Genomic DNA, 18,583 nt, shown 5'->3' on the forward strand with positions numbered 1-18,583 from the left:
TAATACACATTTTGAGAAGTATGTGCCATTGGGTAATCATAAATAGAAAATTGCCATTTTAAAAAATAAGGGCCGCCCCCTGGTATAGTACAATTCACAGTGTATACAAACACACCAAACAAACCATATACGTTAGGTCACATGAGCCAATTAACAGACAGAGTTGTGTCTTTTGCTTCCACACTTCTTCCTGTTACAGTTAAAGTTGAAGTATTTCTGGTCAGGTGATCTCTGAGGCAGCACACAGAACATCATGAAATGGTGGCTCAAGGCAAGAGATGTAAAAGGGCAAGATTTACTTAAATATATATCCCCGTTTGGTAAGATTCTTTAATATGCCACTTAATATGATATAAACTATCTGTTGCTTAAGTATTCATTTTTAGGTATAGTTTTCCTTTAAGAGTTTTTTAATTGAAAATGTTTTTTCACTTCTGCACTGATTGCCACAGTTTCAGCCTTAAGGTGTAAATTCTAATATCCCAACGTTTATGTTCCAAAGGGTGATGGGAATCAAACAACAAATACTGATGGGTGTGAGTGGGCTTCCTGTATACTTCAATATTTAGGATTCTCTCCTTTTCTTTGATAACAATTGAACAGTCCACAGTTGATGAAAAGTGCATTAAATAAAAAGGGGAGAGAAGGGAAAAGCAGAAAATAGGGGGCAGGGGAGGGGTTAACATGAAACAATGGTAAATGAGTGAGATTAGAATGAAAAGGGATAAAACACAAAGAACTCTCCTTGTACTGTGCTTTTAAAAATGCTAGTTTTTGTAGGAGGAAAAATGACCTTAGTTAAAGCTATTACTTTCCCAAAACATATTCTTTTGTCAGAAATGCTATTATTTTCCAGATACATATACAGATACAGTTTCAATATTTTGTATTTGTGCATGTGTTTATTCATGCATTAGCTTTGCAGAACTTAACAAGCTAACGATTGACAGAATTAAAATGTGAAAAATTTACAAAAATAAGATTTAAAAAAAATCATCAGTTAAGTCTTTTCTGTAAGACACTACAGTGTATTAAGATCAAAATCAGAAGCAACAAATTATATTTTTACAACCAAATAATTTACATAGCTTTCTACCACAGGTAAAGTTCAACTAGGAACTCTTCAGCGAGGAACGGTTTTTAAAATATATATATAGCAGCATATTAAATTAGATAAAAGCAAGATTATGCAGCTGTGAAGAAAATTTAGGGAACAAATAAGTTAGACAGTAACACGCGCACAGCAAGGCATATCCTTTCAACAGTTAGGGGGTAGCAGTCTGACGGGAAACATGAAGACATAATACACATCACATCCTGTGCATAATGCTACAAAGAAGTACGGCTTTGGTCCAACACCACAGCATTAGGCAGTTACTGAGTTTCAAAACCACAGGCACACAGTTTCAACTTAATTTCAGATGTGATGTTGGAAAGAAGGAAGGAACTTCAAGTAAACAGTATGCTATGTTTGCTTAAATACAACATTGCTTCACGATAATACAGTTGAGCTAAGGTTAAATAAGCAGACTACTGGCTTCTAAAACGAAAGGCCAAGCCGCTGTTATACAGATGATCTTTTCATCGTCACAAGATATTTTTTCTTAATAGGTAAGCAAGCAGCTAAGTTGCTGACCACCTGCCAGGTCAATAAATACAGCTTAAACAGACATTCATATTTAAAGACTGTCTTTAGGAATTTTTAAATAGCTCTAGAATTGTAGAGCATTTTTACTAAGCAAATCAGGTTATGGGCTATGCACATTAGCCAGTGTCTGATGGTAAATGTGTTCTTAAATTACTTTCTGCAGGCGTCTTATCTGAGTGATGGACCTAGAATGCATTTAAAACACACATTAACATTTCAAAAACATATTTTTCAGAATTCCTAACTGTGTGTGTGTGTGTGTGTGTGTGTGTGTATATATTTGTATGTTATGATAATATATTTGTATGTTGTATAATACTTAGATTTTAATATTTCCAGCTATTTCCAAAAAAGTACCTTCCAGTTATCCAGTTATTATTTTTAACCAAAATGCCCAAATTAGTTTAACATGTAAACAGATAAAATTAAATGCTGTAAATCATTCTGTCTCCAGGACCTTTTACTTCCAAATGCTAAAGGAACGCAATCATCACTGGAAATGAGGTTATGGCTTCAGTAATTGTTGTGTAATGACACAGGACATGTGCTAGTCGACTACTATGGCCTAACAGTCTGAAAGATGGAGTGAACTGCTATGTGATGATAACTTTACAAGAGTCTAACAAAAGATACTTCTTTTGTCCATGGATCAGTTTACCAGATCCACACCTCAGTAAATGCAGAGACTATTATAAGACTTAGTGTCTATAACCAGGTTATAAGCATATCATGTAATCAAGTCCACTTTCAAAGTTTTGCACTTCTTCATCCTGCTCCGAGCAGTTCAGCTCTGGTTATTTCATACTCTCTGCTCCAAGATCAGCTCCTTTCCTTGAACCAATTTCAAGAACTAAACCTGAACATTCAATTCAGTTGCTGGCTACATCTTCGCTTGTGTCACCAGTATCAGATATCTGTCCATCTAGTGAACCATGAGCCTTCCAAATTTTCACAGTTTGATCACTGCATTACAGAAACAAAACAAAGAAAATTAACTTTTGAGCACTGAAACATAGAACAAATAAGAGCTAGTCATATACATTTGATTGAATGCATACAATATTATCTGTATTTGCTTTTTGCTATTTTTATACTATGTATTAGTTATCATAACTGGAGTTTATTGATTTTTTAGGGATGCACTGAATCCAGGATACGGCCTTTTTCAGCAGGATTGGGAATCCGGCCGAACCGAATCCGAACATGCAAATTACGGGTGGGGAGGGAAATTGCATGACTTTTTGTCACAAAACTAGTAAAAAAATGTTTCCCCCTTCCCACCCCTAATTTGCATTTGCAAAATAGAATTCGGATCAATATTCGGCCGAATCTTTCGTGAAGGATTCGGGGGTTCGGCTGAATCCAAAATAGTGGATTCGGTGCATCCCTATTGATTTATACATTATTACAGTTGCATTCATATAATTTTTTTATAATTATCCTATATATGTACAGCATTGTCATGTTACATAGTGCTTTACAATGACTGGGGCAGTTTGGGGTGACTATCAGGAGTCAATAATCCTGCCTGTATTTATTTGGTGTGTGGTAGGAAGCCACAAAGCACATACAAACTCCATGCAGAGTGCTCAGGTAAAAACTGGACTAAGCACAACAGTACTTCAAATGTGATCTTCTTCCCCATTTAATAATACTGATATTAATTCTGCTTTTCACTTGCTTAACTACGAACATCCCATGCAAATACATATCCTAAAAAAAGTGAGTTTGAGTGTAGTTTCACTTAAAACCGATTTTTTTCAGGATAAATAAAAATCGAATTTTTCAAGATTATTACGCCTCAAAGCTGCTAAAAGCCAAAATCCAGAAATACCCTAGTTAAAACCTGTCATTGTAGATGTAGATCTTCTTCCCCATTTAACAACATCGATATCAATTCTGATTTTCACTTGCTTAGCAGCAAGCATTCCATGCAAATACAAATCCTATTTACCAGGCATTCTCGACATTAAGGGGGTTATTTATTAAAGGTTGAGTTGTGTTTTTCCCAAAAATATAGAGTTTTTCGAGGGTAGTTTCACTAAAAACTTTTTCAGGATTAAAAAAACTCTCACATTTTTCAAGATTTATTACACCTTGAAGCTGTTAAATGCCAAAATCCAAAATACTCCAGTTAAAACCTGTCAAGGTCATGAAGAAGTCAATGACAGAGGTCCCTTGAACCATCTGAAGATGTTTTACGCCTTCAAGGTTTTTTTTTTTACAGTGGTTCTCGCTTGAAAACTTGATCAATTTAAGGTAATCTAGGTATTTTTCGCCTATAAATCAATCAATTTGAGGAACTCAAGATTTTTTTCACCGATTGCATTCAAGTGAGTTTTTATGTTCAGCTTTTTATAAATAAGCAAATATTCAAGTTGTGAGTTTATTCGAGGTAGAAAAAAAACCTCACAAGCGGGACCATTGATAAATAACCCCCTAAGTGCTTCAGATGTGGCAAGTAGGAATCTGTTAATACTTGGCAAGCATAGATCTATGACTAGCTAGGGGTTACTACCATTGTATATATATTTTAGCCTCTTTTGACAAATATTTTAAGTTTCACCAGCACAGATCAAATATTATTACAAACTATTCATTAAAGGTAGCAATGTGTGTGCGAATTCTAGAAGAGTTTTTGAATATATTTCCATCAACCATCCCAATGTAAACGACTTTTTTCACTTTTATGGAATAAGCATTACAAATTCCTTACTCTGATGCTGTGAAAATGTGACTTGAGTTTGTACAAATTGCATTAATTGGACTATCATGTCCTTTGAGGTCTCCAATGGGAAAGAATGTGTCCACATTCCAGAGTTTCAGAATGCCTCCACGACAGCCACTCAAAAGAACAGGGGAACCAGGGACTAAACCAAGTGCACACACCCAGTCTTTATGTGCGTTTGGAACTTGCTGAAAAAGAAAATACATTATTTTAAACCTTTATAACCAAAACAAAGATATATTGTTTACAAACTGTAATGTTAGTAAAGTAAGCTAAGTGATTTAGACCCCTAAGTTATTTATTCTCTTTGGTTTGTTAAAATATGTCAGCTTTTTTCTTTCCCGCTCTTAGCAAAATTATAAGGCATTTTAGGGATGCTTTATGACAGGAATTGCATTGACATTTATTGAGAAATGACAATAACAATTAAAAATAAAATTTTTTGACTACCACATGTTTAGGATCCCTTGTCTGGAAACCAGTTATCCAGTACAGAAAGGCCACCTCCCAAAGACTTTTAAGCAAATAATTCTCATTTTTAGAAATGATTTACCTTTTCTCTGTTATAATAAAACAGCACCTTGTATTTGATGGTAACTGAGTTGCATTAATCCATATTAGTGGAAAACAATACTTATCGCTGATATAGCAATGTATGTATCCTTGTTATCAGTTGATGTGGGGACCTTGAACTAATTTTGGTACTCAAAACCAGACACTCATTTCTCTCCTCCCTAGTATTAATAATATTCTTTTTTCTAATGAAGCTAAGCACAAACACTACAACTTTTCATGGGTTTTTTCAGGTTCTCAAAGATAAAGTGTAAGTCAAAATAAAACACTTATTTCCAAAACACTACCTACCTGAAGAAGGTCTTTGCGTGATAAATCCCATTTCTTAATTCCATTATCTCGGGATCCACTGAACAAGCTATCTCCGCTGATTATTAGAGCTTCAATACCATCATAATGGGGGGGTTCAAAACAATATGTGGGACTCACAGAACCTAAAGCCCCTTCTGTAATGTCGAACATCTTTGTGGGAAAAAAAAAAAGGAATACGAGTTTAATAAAAACAGTTAATTTAATAATGTGTTACACTGCAGCAGTAAAGAATCTAGGGCAGCAACCAGCTTTCATTTAACTGATCAAAGCTAGTTGCTGGTTGCTACTGGTTTCCGCAGTGGTATACTAAAGCAACAATATTAGTATGAGTCAACACCATGCTTTCATACCCACTATCAACATTTTTAAATCAGTGTTACTTTTTTTCAGGTGACCCAAATCAAATAAAATGAATGAAGTATTTATGCACCCTATTATGATTACAATTATCTACATTAGGGAGGCCTATTTTATTAAGCTGATTACAGTCACCCATTTTTGGGTCCTGATCCATAGGTTAAGTACCCCGGTTCTAAATGTTGTGTATAATACTTCATTTAACTAAAAGTGCATACAGGAAATAGACAAAAGGCCACTGGTAAGTATTAAGAAGCTTTTTTGGTCTCTCTTATTGGAATTCACCTGCCACAGCTTTTTCTGCAATGCCATGTGACAAAGATTTGACCTATTCTCCAGAAAGCAAAACCTTAATACATTTTAACATATTATAATATATATATATCTATATATATCTATATATATCTATATATATATATATATATATAGAGATATATATCTATATATATCTATATATATCTAGAGATATATATATAGAGATATATATATAGAGATAGATATATATATATATATATATATATATAGATATATATAGAGAGAGAGAGAGAGAGAGAGAGAGAGAGAGAGAGAGAGAGAGAGAGAGAGAGAGAGAGAGAGAGAGAGAGAGAGAGAGAGAGAGAGAGAGAGAGAGAGAGAGAGAGAGAGAGAGAGAGAGAGAGAGAGAGAGAGAGAGAGAGAGAGAGAGAGAGAGAGAGAGAGAGAGAGAGAGAGAGAGAGAGATATATATAGATATATATAGAAATATATAGATATATATATTTATATATATATATATATATATATATATATATATAAATGCTTTGGGTGTCCGCACTCGATCTCCAGTAGAGTAGAGGTGCACGATCAATGTTCATAATATGCAGTAGTAATGGATCAGTACACTCATTTTAGAAGTGATTAAAGTGTTTTTTATTGGTAACACAGCATTGTTATCCGACGTTTCGGTCCCACCTGGGGACCTTTCTCAAGAAAGGTTCTTGAGAAAGGTCCCCAGTTGGGACCGAAACGTCGGATAACAATGCTGTGTTACCAATAAAAACACTTTAATCACTTCTAAAATGAGTGTGCTGATCCATTACTACTGTATATATATATATATATATATATTAATAAATAAATAGAGCTATCGAGCTATTGATTTTAATCATGACAACACTGCAGTTCTAGAAGATAATTACCTTAATATAATGGTCCTTCGAACCTGAAATTATTAGGTCTTGCCCATTGGCACTCTGATCCACAGTAAGACACATAACGGGCCCAAGATGTCCAGTTAATTTTCCTGTTGACTGAAACCTTTAAAGACACAATTCAGCTTTTCTGTCACAATTTGAGTAGTATGCCAACTTGAAATTTAAAAAGTGCAGGATATGAACGCATCTTACACTAAAGTTAAATATTAAAGGAACCTTATACCACTTTCTTCCCTTTTTGACATAATTACGTTTAAAAATGTGTAAAAACACTATCTGAACTGCCAAAAAGAAATATATTTACATAATAAGCAAAAGCCATGAATATACTGTAAATTATATCCTTATAAATGGTGCTTAGTGATGTCATCAGTTATAATTGGAGCTTAGTGATGTCATTTCTGCCACATGACTCACTGAAACTTTTGTATTATAATAAATAATGTACCCCCTGTTGCAAAATATGAGGATATTAGAAGTCACCTTGGAGTTCCATGACCTGTATGAAAACACAAGGCCTTGTGTTTTTATATGGTCATAAAACTCCTCGGTAACTTATAATAACCTTATATTTTGAAAGAGGGGTACTTACCGTATATACTCGTGTATAAGCCGACCCGTGTATAAGCCGAGGTACCTAATTTTACCTACAAAAACTGGGAAAACGTATTGACTCGCGTATAAGCCTAGACACAACTACAGCCCTGTCTCCCAGCAGCGCACATTCTGCCAAAGCGACCCCCCCAGCGATCAACTGGACTTCTTTGCAAAGCTGATGGTGACAGAGAATTGCCAAACGGATTACTGTGTGCATTGTCCCACTGTCCCACTACCATGTGCAGAGGGTGCTGTTTGATATTGCCATCACTGTTAATCTTTTGTATAACCAACAGAGGGTGCTGTGTGATATTGCAGTCATTGCTATTCTTTCATACAACCAACAGAGGGCGCTGTGTGATATTGCAGTCACTGTTAATCTTTCATATAACCAACAGAGGGCGCTGTGTGATATTGCAGTCCCGGTTATTCTTTTATACAACCAACAGATGGCGCTGTGTGATATTGCAGTCCCTGTTATTCTTTCATACAACCAACAGATGGCGCTGTGTGATATTGCAGTCTCTGTTATTCTTTCATACAACCAACAGATGGCGCTGTGTGATATTGCAGTCTCTGTTATTCTTTCATACAACCAACAGATGGCACTGTGTGATATTGCAGTCCCTGTTATTCTTTCATACAACCAACAGATGGCGCTGTGTGATATTGCAGTCACTGTTAATCTTTCATATAACCAACAGAGGGCGCACTGTTATTCTTTCATATAACCAACAGAGGGCATTGTGGGATATTGCAGTCTCTCCCCAAGTGAACTGTTGGTATAGGAATGATTAAAAGTGACTGCAATCTCAGCTACTCGGGTCGGGTACCGCTGACCCGCGTATAAGCCGAGGTAGACTTTTTCAGCACATTTTGGATGCTGAAAAACTCGGCTTATACGCGGGTATATACGGTATATATCACTATACAATTCCATTAATTGAGAGGAAGCAATGCTGCTAATCAACCCAATGTCACCCCCTTAGGTTGGCAGAATCATTTAACAATAGGTACATAGGCAGACAACCTGGATAGCAGGCCAATATTGGCAATATGTATTTTTTTAGCAAATGAGAGGCTGCTGCTGTAAGCTGCCAGAAACAAGCACATTCTATTGGGCCTTTCAGGGGCTTTTTGGGTCTCAGTGTACTCAAAATGCAAGAGCAGCTGTTTTGTACACAACTAACACTTCATATCTACTGGGACTTCATTATTTGGGTCATTATCTAAATAGGCAGATTGGCACTTATCGGCTACCCAAGTGTATGGCCAGTTCTGACGCCAACTGTAAAGGCCAGTGGGAAATGCAAAGGTAACCCAAGTATAACTGCCTTTAGCTTATTTTCAGGCCAAACTTTTTTTAAATATATTGTTATCTCTTCCAAGTATATAGAGGTAGTGGTTGATTTAAACTTTTGTTGGAAGTACAAGTACAGTTTCCCCTCTTTTTACCACTACTTTTATAGGGCCACTCTTGCAAATTAATTTTTTAACACATTTGCAGAAAAGAACCAATTCAATTACATAACATTTTCATCACAGCAGCTTTTGCCTGTGTTTCAAGAATGTGGTACGAGAATACTGAAGCAGCATCCTAATAGAAACTACACAAAATATATATACTTATGCATACACTTTATTTCCTCAGAGGGAGTATACACATTCCATATCACAGTAAGTTCTATATATTAATAACAACAAAAAAAGAAGATTCCCAGTTTCTCTTTTTTTGTATTAAGTGCATGCCAATTACTAAAAATACCATGAAAAGAGCACACACAAGTATGGAAGCAGCATATGTGCTCTATATGCATATGAATGCAAAACAGCACACCATGTGATTAAATAATTTGAACTGTTAAAATAAATACCTTTTAAGGTCCCATATTCGCACTGAATTTCCAGCTGCTGCATACAAGAAAGTGCCTGTTGGGTTTAGTGCAACTTGATTGATTTGATTTTCACCCGGTGGAATGGTTACGGTCCTATTCTGACTTCCAGCACAAGAATCCCAAGTCATGACTTGCCCAGATGACCTAAAGCACAAGTACACCTAATGAATATACCTGTTTAACCAGTTTCATAGCAAAATAAATCACAACAGAGCTGATTTGTTTGAGGCAAAAAAATAACTAGAGTTTGCTTCCAATAGGTGTGTGGTGGAAGTTGTAGCAAGTCTTTCCTTATTGTTACAATATCTGAGAAGTTTTAGTGACTCAATAACCATATCATAAATCTTACAGGCTTATAAAAAAAAAGATGCAGATGTTTTGGTGGTAAAAAAAAGTTTTGAAGAAGAAGAAAATGCAAAATTATATACTTTGCTCATCAGAATGATTCCCTTCCAGACACTTCCCAAACTGAAGTGCAGAGAAGAAACTGTCTGGCACTGTATCACAGGCATGAACTGCACAAATTGACAGCCTTTGTCACAGTTTATTTTTTGGGTACCAGCTCATTGTGACATAACCAATTGGCAAAATGGTCCATTTGTAGGTTCATGTTAACAATGGGACCTAATATCTTCAAGGTGCATTCCTTGCTCTTCACCTGCTATGGCTGTTCAATGGCAAAGATGGGCTTGGGCCTTGGTCCATTCATCCTCATAATTCTCCATAGGATGTGGGAAAAATCATCTTTAATGTCAAATGTTTTTTAAAGGCACATATCCATCATAACTCAAAATTGTGGTGCAAGATATTAAATAAGTATATATACTTGTCAAGAATGGCTTCAAGCTATACACCTAATAATAATGCTAAAGCCGAGGTGAAAGCTGCAGTAGCCACCTGCTCTTACAAGCTGTCAAATTATGTGTTTTTAAAATGAATTAGCTTGTGTCTTCACATTCTTGACGCTGCTTTTTACTAGCCTATGAGCATATATCCAAAGGCATGAGACAAACTGTCAGATGCAATACTGCAGCTGGCATCTCAAAACAGCAGTTCCAGCATTTTCTAACTCAGAGACCTTAAGGTGTAAATAAATGTCCACTTTATCAATAATGTACAATGTCTTTGTGGTAAAGAAAACATAGATGTGACTGTACAGGTGTTACTGAGAATGATATTTGCATTTCCAATACTAATTATAATATAACACTACTTACGTCAGTGTTCGAATACATTTAGCTGCATCTCTGATATCCCACACCTTAATGTAAGATGTGGAAACAGTAAACACTAGGCTTGTGTAGTTACAATACTTCACAGACACAACATTATTGGGGTGGCCTCCAAGGGACATAATTTCTTGCCCCGTAACAAGATTCCATACTTTACAAGTACGATCTACAAGAGAGGGTAAGGTGAAACAAAAAACAATATTACATTTGCTTTTACTGACCAATAACTATTGTACTTAGATATGTTTTAGCATTGTCCCAACAGCCTACACAATTCCAACTAAAAATCTTGCTTTTGTGTTACCCTGAGACTCTCCCTAAAATACAGACATCAGGTCTGATCACTGGAAGGTCCAGATATATTATAAGGGATTAACAGCTGCTCTGGATATGAAAATGACACCTTCCCTGATTTATCATGCTCCAACTACTTGGGCAGACCACCACTCTGAAATAATTGTGCACGCACTCCTGCAGCCAAGGCTGTTGAGGTTAAAACTTGAAGCTTTATTCCATCATGTTAAAAGATAAAAGATAGACTACCACTCTGACTAATGTAAATCCATAAGAGCTGCATCTACTTGAACTTTTGCATGAAAGCAAATGGCAACCGATCTAATCTGAATTCTGTTTGCCAATTCATGACCGAACTGACTGACTGTAAGCTCTTTTGGACAGGGCCCATTATGCCTACTGTATCAGTTATCAGTTCAATTTTTGTATATAATCTGTTCAGTGTATATAACCATTTATAATACAACACTGAAGAATATGTTAGTACTTTATAAATACAAATAATAGTAACTGGAGTTAAGATGCCAAGCTCACAGGGTAACGTTATTATTGTTCCATACCCCATTTATTAAGCTGTAAAGCAGTGCTCACCAATGAATAGGAGAATTATCCAAAATAATTATCCAAATGTAAACACAGTGGTGATAACATGGAAGATTTTTAGCAGTGAAAATAATGTCTAACCTTTGGATCCAGTGAATAGTAGATCATCAGTAGCATCCACACAGAGCACTGCCTTGTTATGACCTTCAGCTATATGAACGCATTGTAGAAACGATGTCTTATTGCTTTTAGATGTAGGAAACGGATTAATTATGCCCCTAGATATAAGGACAAACAAAATAGTAGTAAAATGATGCATTAAGATATTATGATTACTTATGTATTTGCACAGTGCTGCGAAATATGTTGAATATGTTATAAATACATGTTAATTATATTAGTTTATACTTCTCATCCTTATTTGCAACACAGCAGTAAAACTACTCCATACCAATGAGTGGAGTACTGCAGAAATGACATGCATTGATTTCATGGTTGATCCTCAAACTGTGCAATCCACAATATTCATAGTAATACCTTTAAATACATTCAAAGGAAATCAGCAAATGCATGTTTTTTTAATTTTTCATGCATTAGGTGTGTGTAAGCTGGCTAATAAGAAACAGGTGGTGTAGCAAGAAGGTAAATGCACTACCTTTATTAGGCAAAATATCCTATTTTGTGCTAAATGCACTGCATACATTATAGTTTCACTTTTTTTGCACAGAAAGCAGTACTGCAAAATACCCCAATATTTCACAGGAATTATCTTCATGCATATTTTTAATGTAAATTCCATTAATATGAATTCAAACATGCAAACCAGAGCACAAGCTGCCAATAAAAAAATATGAAACTGAATGGTTAAATTGCTTCAACACTGAAAACAAAATGCAAATAAAAAAATGTAGCTTGAAAGGGTGTTTAGGCCTTTCCACCTGGCAAAGAATGGATTTAAATGACAAAAGCAGTTATAAACACGGATAAGCATGCAGGAAAAGAAAAGCATTACTTGCGATGGGAACAAGTTCTACAAAAAAGGATTCTGTACCTGTGTACCTCGGACAAAGAGGAATCACTTTCATCAGACCTATAAAGACCAGTAGTCAAGTGCAAGAGGAAAGAACATAGATATCAGCAAGGTACAATCTGTTTTGTTAAAAGTCATTAGAATACAGATGGAGCAAATTTTTGTTTTGACATCACCACTAAATGTCACAGCATTCATTTCAGTGGAATAATATGTGACAACCGTCTGTTCAACTGGAATGATGTGATAAGACAATGTATAATCAGAGCCAAATATTACCCTGAACAAAGTATGCTCCATCTGTAGGCCAGGCACCTTCAACCTATTCAGAGTATGCTTAACTACAAGTAGCTAGCCAGTGAAGTACAAAAGCAATTAAGTTTATATAATAATACCAGCAAAGTGTTCTGCTGGTCTAGTCTTCTATAAACACTAATCACTAGGTATCATTAACTTGTCACATGTTTAAAAGCAAACATTGTATAAGCTGATAAAGGTTACTGCACCTAGGAAAACAGTGTGCTTTTATCTACATGATAAAATGTTTTGCAGTAGTGCATCACACTATAGAGCAGTGATCCCTGACCAGAGGCTCATGAATGTTGCTCACCAACCCCTTGGATGTTGCTCCCAGTAGCCTCAGAGCAGGTGCTTATTTTTGAATTCCATGCTTGGAGGCAAGTTTTGGTTGCATAAAAAACAGGTGTCCTATCAAACAGAGGCTCCTGTAGGCTGCCAGTCCACATAGGGGCTATTAAATATTAAATTTTAGCGCGTATTTGCATTTGAAGGTGGCTCATGGGTAAAGAAAAAAAAAAGTTGGGGATCCCTGCTATAGAGTATAAGAACAACAGATACTTATCTAATAAACAGTAAAATGAATGCCTTGACCAATGAAAACAATGGCCAATGAAATCATGCAAAAAGTAGCACTACACAGTCTCTGAAAAGCCTTTATTTTCCCCCAAGTACTGTAGAACACTGGGTAAAGCAAAAGTAGTCATTAAAGGGCATTTTTATCAAAGGAAACACAGGAACTGCTAAAAAAATCATTTTAAAAATGCCAATTGGTGTAAGAGATGCCTTGCTGTAGCATTCATACTATAAGCCATACACATTGCATGCCCAGGAAGAGATTTTTTTGTTGATTTAGCTGTTGCTAGAACAGGTCCCAACATACAGTACATTTATTAACTTGCTAAAATATGTAGTTCTGCACAAGCTGAAGTGTTGAAGGTTGTTCAGGCTGGCATTTACAAAAAAATAAAAATAAACGTTTTGAATACATCTGAGCGATAATTCCAACCACCTTCAGGCTTTAATGACTGTTCAAACATTTTTAAGCAGACTCTAAACAGCACTTTCCTTATGTAGCAATATTCTACTACATGGAAATACATTTTAGAAGTTATCTCTTATCAAGGCTGCAGTCAATATAATAGTAAAATGCTCATATTATTTATCCTTAACGGAACTGTTCAGTATAGAAATAAAAACTATGCAAAAAAAATGTTTTCAATATAGTTAGGCAAAAAAGGCTTTGCAGCTCTCTTTTCTTTTGAATCTGAGCTGCATGATAATGATCAAATGCAAACTCACTGAACAGTTATGTCCCATATGGCCCCCCTTAAAGTCTCCGACTAACTCAGAGTTAGAGAGCTGAAAAGTAGGAAAGCAGTAATGTTCTGGCTATTATGTTAGACATCCAGTCTAACCAGCCTTTATTGAGTACATTTTTGGCTAACTAAATAATTAGATTTTTTTTTTATTTCTCACAGCCTATCTATTTACCCAGTTTTTATTTGTATACTGAACTGTTCCTTTAAGATGAATTAACTGAGCTTCGTATAGAAAAAAAGGACATAGAGCAGAATAGAGCAGCTTGTGAATAGCTTTTTTCCTAGGTAAAATACAGTATTCCTTGTGTATGCCTCAGGGGTAAAACTGAGAAATGCTCTGCACATCAATATTCCCTCTTAGTGGAAAATCCAATGTAATGAGCAATAAAGTTGGTTCAGGAAAGAATTGGGTTAATAGCCTTATAGTGTATATCAAGCAGAGAGTCACTACTTCATAGAAAGCCATGACAGATAGGAAATAATTCATTTCTCAAAAACAGTAAAAGAAGTAAAAAAGGGGAAATAAATTAGTTAAAATGTAGCATTAGTAATAGCTAAAATAAATCAATTAGTAATATCTGAAATCATTCTAATTAAAATATTAGTAATGAGTTAATTTGACATACATGTTGAAATTCAGCACATGACAGAAACATTGTGTAAGAAAGCAAATTAAGGAAAAACATTAGAATACATCGCAAATACAATATTCCCTGTTTGCCTTTCTATCAGTCACCATGACCCAAAAGGGTCAGGCCACATGAGCAGATTCCTCTTCTTTGAGCGACAATCCCCCCAGAACTGCCTTCCCCCTGCTGGCAAAAATCGCTAATCGCCTGGGGGAAGAAACTGCTCGTGTGGCCAGACCCTAAAACAACCTTCCTTATAAAAAGATAAAGAGATGAGCTTCAGTAAGGAGGGTGGATAAATGGACTTTGAGCAGTGTGCAGCTGCCTGAGGCCGAAAAGAAGTTTGCTGAAATCTGTTAAATACGACATGCCCACCAGAAAGTAATTTTTTAGGTGCACACTAGGAAAATTAAAACGACATTAACTAAAGTGGCTTATTTAATGCACAATACTGCCCTTTATAGCGATTCATCAGCTTATCTGCCCAGGTATAAGCCCGGTCAGTCAGTCTATCAGAGAGATCTGTGGCCAAAATTGGGCATTTATCTATCAGACAGGCTAAAAAATCCCATTGGAATGAGGAGAGCATGGGCTCATTAATTCAGTCCTCTGAAGGACTGTTGTGAAAATAAAGACTGTGGGACATTCCAGAAAAGTCAGATGCATACATTAGGGTAAGGGTACAAATAATATTCAAGTGTAAATGTCCCATTCTGTGCCACCTGAAATTGTCAGCCCCCCCCCCCCGCGCCGCTTGTACCTTGTACTGCTCACATTAGAAAGATGGGATCTACACTGGTGAATGGGAAAGCAAGACATTTTTGATTGTTGTTTACCTTCAGCTGCAGTCCAGGCTATTTTATATATATATATATATATATATATATATATATATATATATATATATATATATATATATATATATATATATATATATATATATATATATATATATATATATATATATATATATATATATATATATATATATATATATATATATATATATATATATATAGAGCCAATAAAAGAACAATACTGTTTTTCTTATAGATTAATTATATGGATTATAAAAAAAAATACAACCTAAAGCAGAAAACAAATAGGGATTTCATTACTATTATCTATTAGTTATTTTAAAAAATAACAATATTCTGATGAATGCTGATACTACAGTACGTTTAAAAGACTAAAACCAACAGATCATCAAAAAAAATAAAAAAAAATAAATAGGTTGAAATAAGGCACTCACTATTAATATAAAACAATAAAATTCTTAGTAACATCAACGTTCCAACATTGTTTTCAGTTGGTTTTTAGATAGTTCACCAGAAATAAAGACTTTTTTCAATTCAATTCTCTCTATTTGTGCCTGTTTCTCTAATATTGAAGTTTAAAGTTTCGTTTTTCACCATCTAATGTCTTTCTGAAGTATCGTGGGGGGGGGGTTCGCTGACTGCTGTTCAGTTCAGCCTGTCAGTCAGTGCTGTGACCATTTCCTGTGAGAGAATGAACAGACACTTCCACCGCTCATTTCAGCCTAGACTCTCAGCAGAGACAATCTCTGTGCAGCTCCGATATAATGACAGTTTTAGGAGGTAAATTGCTTTCAAATTTTTTTTTCTGCGTCATTATTTTGGGGATGGATGATTATTATATCTGAATATTAAGATTATATGACATGTCTCCTTCAAAGGCAGCTGTTAGAATTGATACAATACTTGCCAATGTTCTACATATGCTGCTAAGAAGCAGTGTAGCCAATATAGCAAATTGTAACAGTTCACAAGCTGCACCTGGATTACGGAGCTGCTAGACTAAAACATCAGAGACAGGAACATTAAAGTTTAAATTAAAAAAACTGTAAAAATAATAGGAAGAAATTTAAAAACTATTTATTTCTGATGAACAATCTGAAAACAACTGAACTGAAAAAGGTGTTGGAAGGTAAACAATACATCTTGCAAAAAGATGAAAGTCAGTAACGTAACTAGAGGGGGACGGCCCTGCTGCGGGACGCGCAGCCAGGCCCCCCCCTCTGTATGCTATTTTCGGCCGGAATCCAGTGGCGCGCGAGTTGCCGGGGGGCCCTGAGCAGGCCCGGACTGGCAATCTGTGGGTTCTGGCAAATGCTGTATGGTTCCATAGAAAGTTACCATAGAGTGGGCTGGTTGGGGGCTGTTTGGGCTGGTAGGGGGCTGTTTGGGCCTCTGCGTACCTGGAATGGCAGGGCCTATTTTGACTCCCAGTCCAGGCCTGGCCCTGAGGGGGCGCGGGTCCTGGCCCAATTGCACCCCTGGTAGTTACGCCACTGCTGAAAGTGCCAGTTAGGGTTTTTAGTCAATCATTTGCTCATTCATCTACTTGTTAGTTGAGAAGTGTGGGGTAAAAATTACTCTAAAATATGTTGTTGCTCTGGTTAAAGCTTACAGATTGCATTGGCAGAAGATAAAGAGTTTTAAAAGATAAACATGTGTAATGCAACAAGGGGAAGAACTTTCCATTAGTTTATTTGATGAGGTCAATTTATGGTTTGGGAACTTTTTGCCCTTACAATACACAATTTTACATAAAATATTTATTACCTGATTATTGTTAAAATATCTGAAGTGAAATAAATCACGTTATATGCATTTTGCACATGTTGGCAAATTATTCTGAAATTGCACATTAAATAATCTCCTTTGTGTCTGCTAATTTCAAGGAATTGAATATCTTCCTGTCACTTACTTATCCTTCTGTAATGCTGCCTGAGAAACTGTGAGGCGGCTAAAAACATTCTTTTCATTACGGGGCCGGCTTGTTGGGGAAGAAGGAGGAGACAGACTAGCCTCTGAGGTTCCAGAATCTGAGCTACAAGAAAAAAAAGAACATGAATGCTCAGTGCAATGTGTCATGCAATATTCAAGTCAGAAGTGATTCAGTGATTAATGGGGCACCCACCAAATGATTTGATACACATGCATGTCTGGTGAATGGCAGATGATCAAACCTATAAATTAATCTTAAAAATAGGCTAAAGATGCAGAGGCTTACACAAGGATAAATATACCTAGATAAATCTGCAAGCTTATTCCATATATTTGGCAAGCAAAAGAAACCTGAAATTGTCCACTTTGACATAATGATGTCCAGCCTTGGAGATAACTTTCAGTGCAACACATTCTCTATTGTTGGCATTTTGGCACTCTTACTGTTATACTTACAACTTTTGATCTTTATTTTTTATTGACTTATCACCACCTTTGTCATACATTCTCCTCCTTGTTGCTGGTGATTGTTCTGGAATTCTTTTCTCAGCCAAAGTTACCGGTTTTGATCTAAAGACAATAGATCTGTGGATAAGTAGGAGGGGAGGCAGGTACTTTCAGTTTAGATGAAGTTTCTATAACCTAATTTTTCTCCTGAATTGCCTATACCAATATACTGTACAAGTATACAGTAAATTCTGCAGGATAACAATAAGACAAAAAAAAAAAATACTTTGCCGTTATATTTGGAGCTTGGAAGTTGTCTTAATTGTTGTCTTAATTGCCAGAAATATAACTGAAGCTGACAGACGTAAAGGCTCATCTCAAGCCAAGATGTTTATGGTAAGAGGTTGACTAAGCATCTGAGCTCATGCAAATAACATAATTAATATGAGAAAGACTCTAAAGATACAGAATATAATACATAATATAAGTATGGGTCATAGCATGTTAGTAACCATATGTCTTCATAATGACTTCTGCTCAACTCAGCAGTTTAGCACAGATGTAAGGAATTTCTACCAAAACGTTAACATAGTAGCAAAGACCCAATGCAGTTTCAACAAGTAAAAAAAAGTCTAATGAAATAAATTTTCATTAACATTACATTGACTTGAAAAAATATGCATGTGATGTAATGCCACATGACTTCAGTAAAGTTGAATTACCACAACATTAGATA

At 35.8% G+C, this 18,583-nt stretch overlaps 1 protein-coding gene across 7 annotated transcripts in view; it reads right to left on the reverse strand.

The window, feature by feature from the left end:
- Window positions 1–882: 882 nt before the first annotated feature.
- kif21a.L (kinesin family member 21A L homeolog) overlaps window positions 883–18,583 on the reverse strand; it is a 76,925-nt gene continuing 59,224 nt past the window's right edge. For 3 of the 7 annotated variants that reach the window (XM_041586450.1, XM_041586449.1, XM_041586451.1), the window contains 10 exons: window positions 17,857–17,970; window positions 17,381–17,503; window positions 12,424–12,462; window positions 11,514–11,650; window positions 10,521–10,701; window positions 9,283–9,447; window positions 6,797–6,914; window positions 5,241–5,411; window positions 4,365–4,564; window positions 883–2,611 (listed from right to left, as the gene is read on the reverse strand). In XM_041586450.1, coding sequence (XP_041442384.1) covers window positions 2,518–2,611; window positions 4,365–4,564; window positions 5,241–5,411; window positions 6,797–6,914; window positions 9,283–9,447; window positions 10,521–10,701; window positions 11,514–11,650; window positions 12,424–12,462; window positions 17,381–17,503; window positions 17,857–17,970 — 1,342 coding nt within the window. In that variant the 3' untranslated portion in view covers window positions 883–2,517. The remainder of the gene's footprint in view (window positions 2,612–4,364; window positions 4,565–5,240; window positions 5,412–6,796; window positions 6,915–9,282; window positions 9,448–10,520; window positions 10,702–11,513; window positions 11,651–12,423; window positions 12,463–17,380; window positions 17,504–17,856; window positions 17,971–18,583) is intronic. The other 4 variants (XM_041586452.1, XM_041586453.1, XM_041586454.1 and 1 more) reach the window with 3 other exon arrangements.

This window comes from Xenopus laevis, chromosome 3L, assembly GCF_017654675.1.
Source record: "Xenopus laevis strain J_2021 chromosome 3L, Xenopus_laevis_v10.1, whole genome shotgun sequence".
In the NCBI taxonomy this organism is placed as follows: Eukaryota; Metazoa; Chordata; class Amphibia; order Anura; family Pipidae; genus Xenopus; species Xenopus laevis.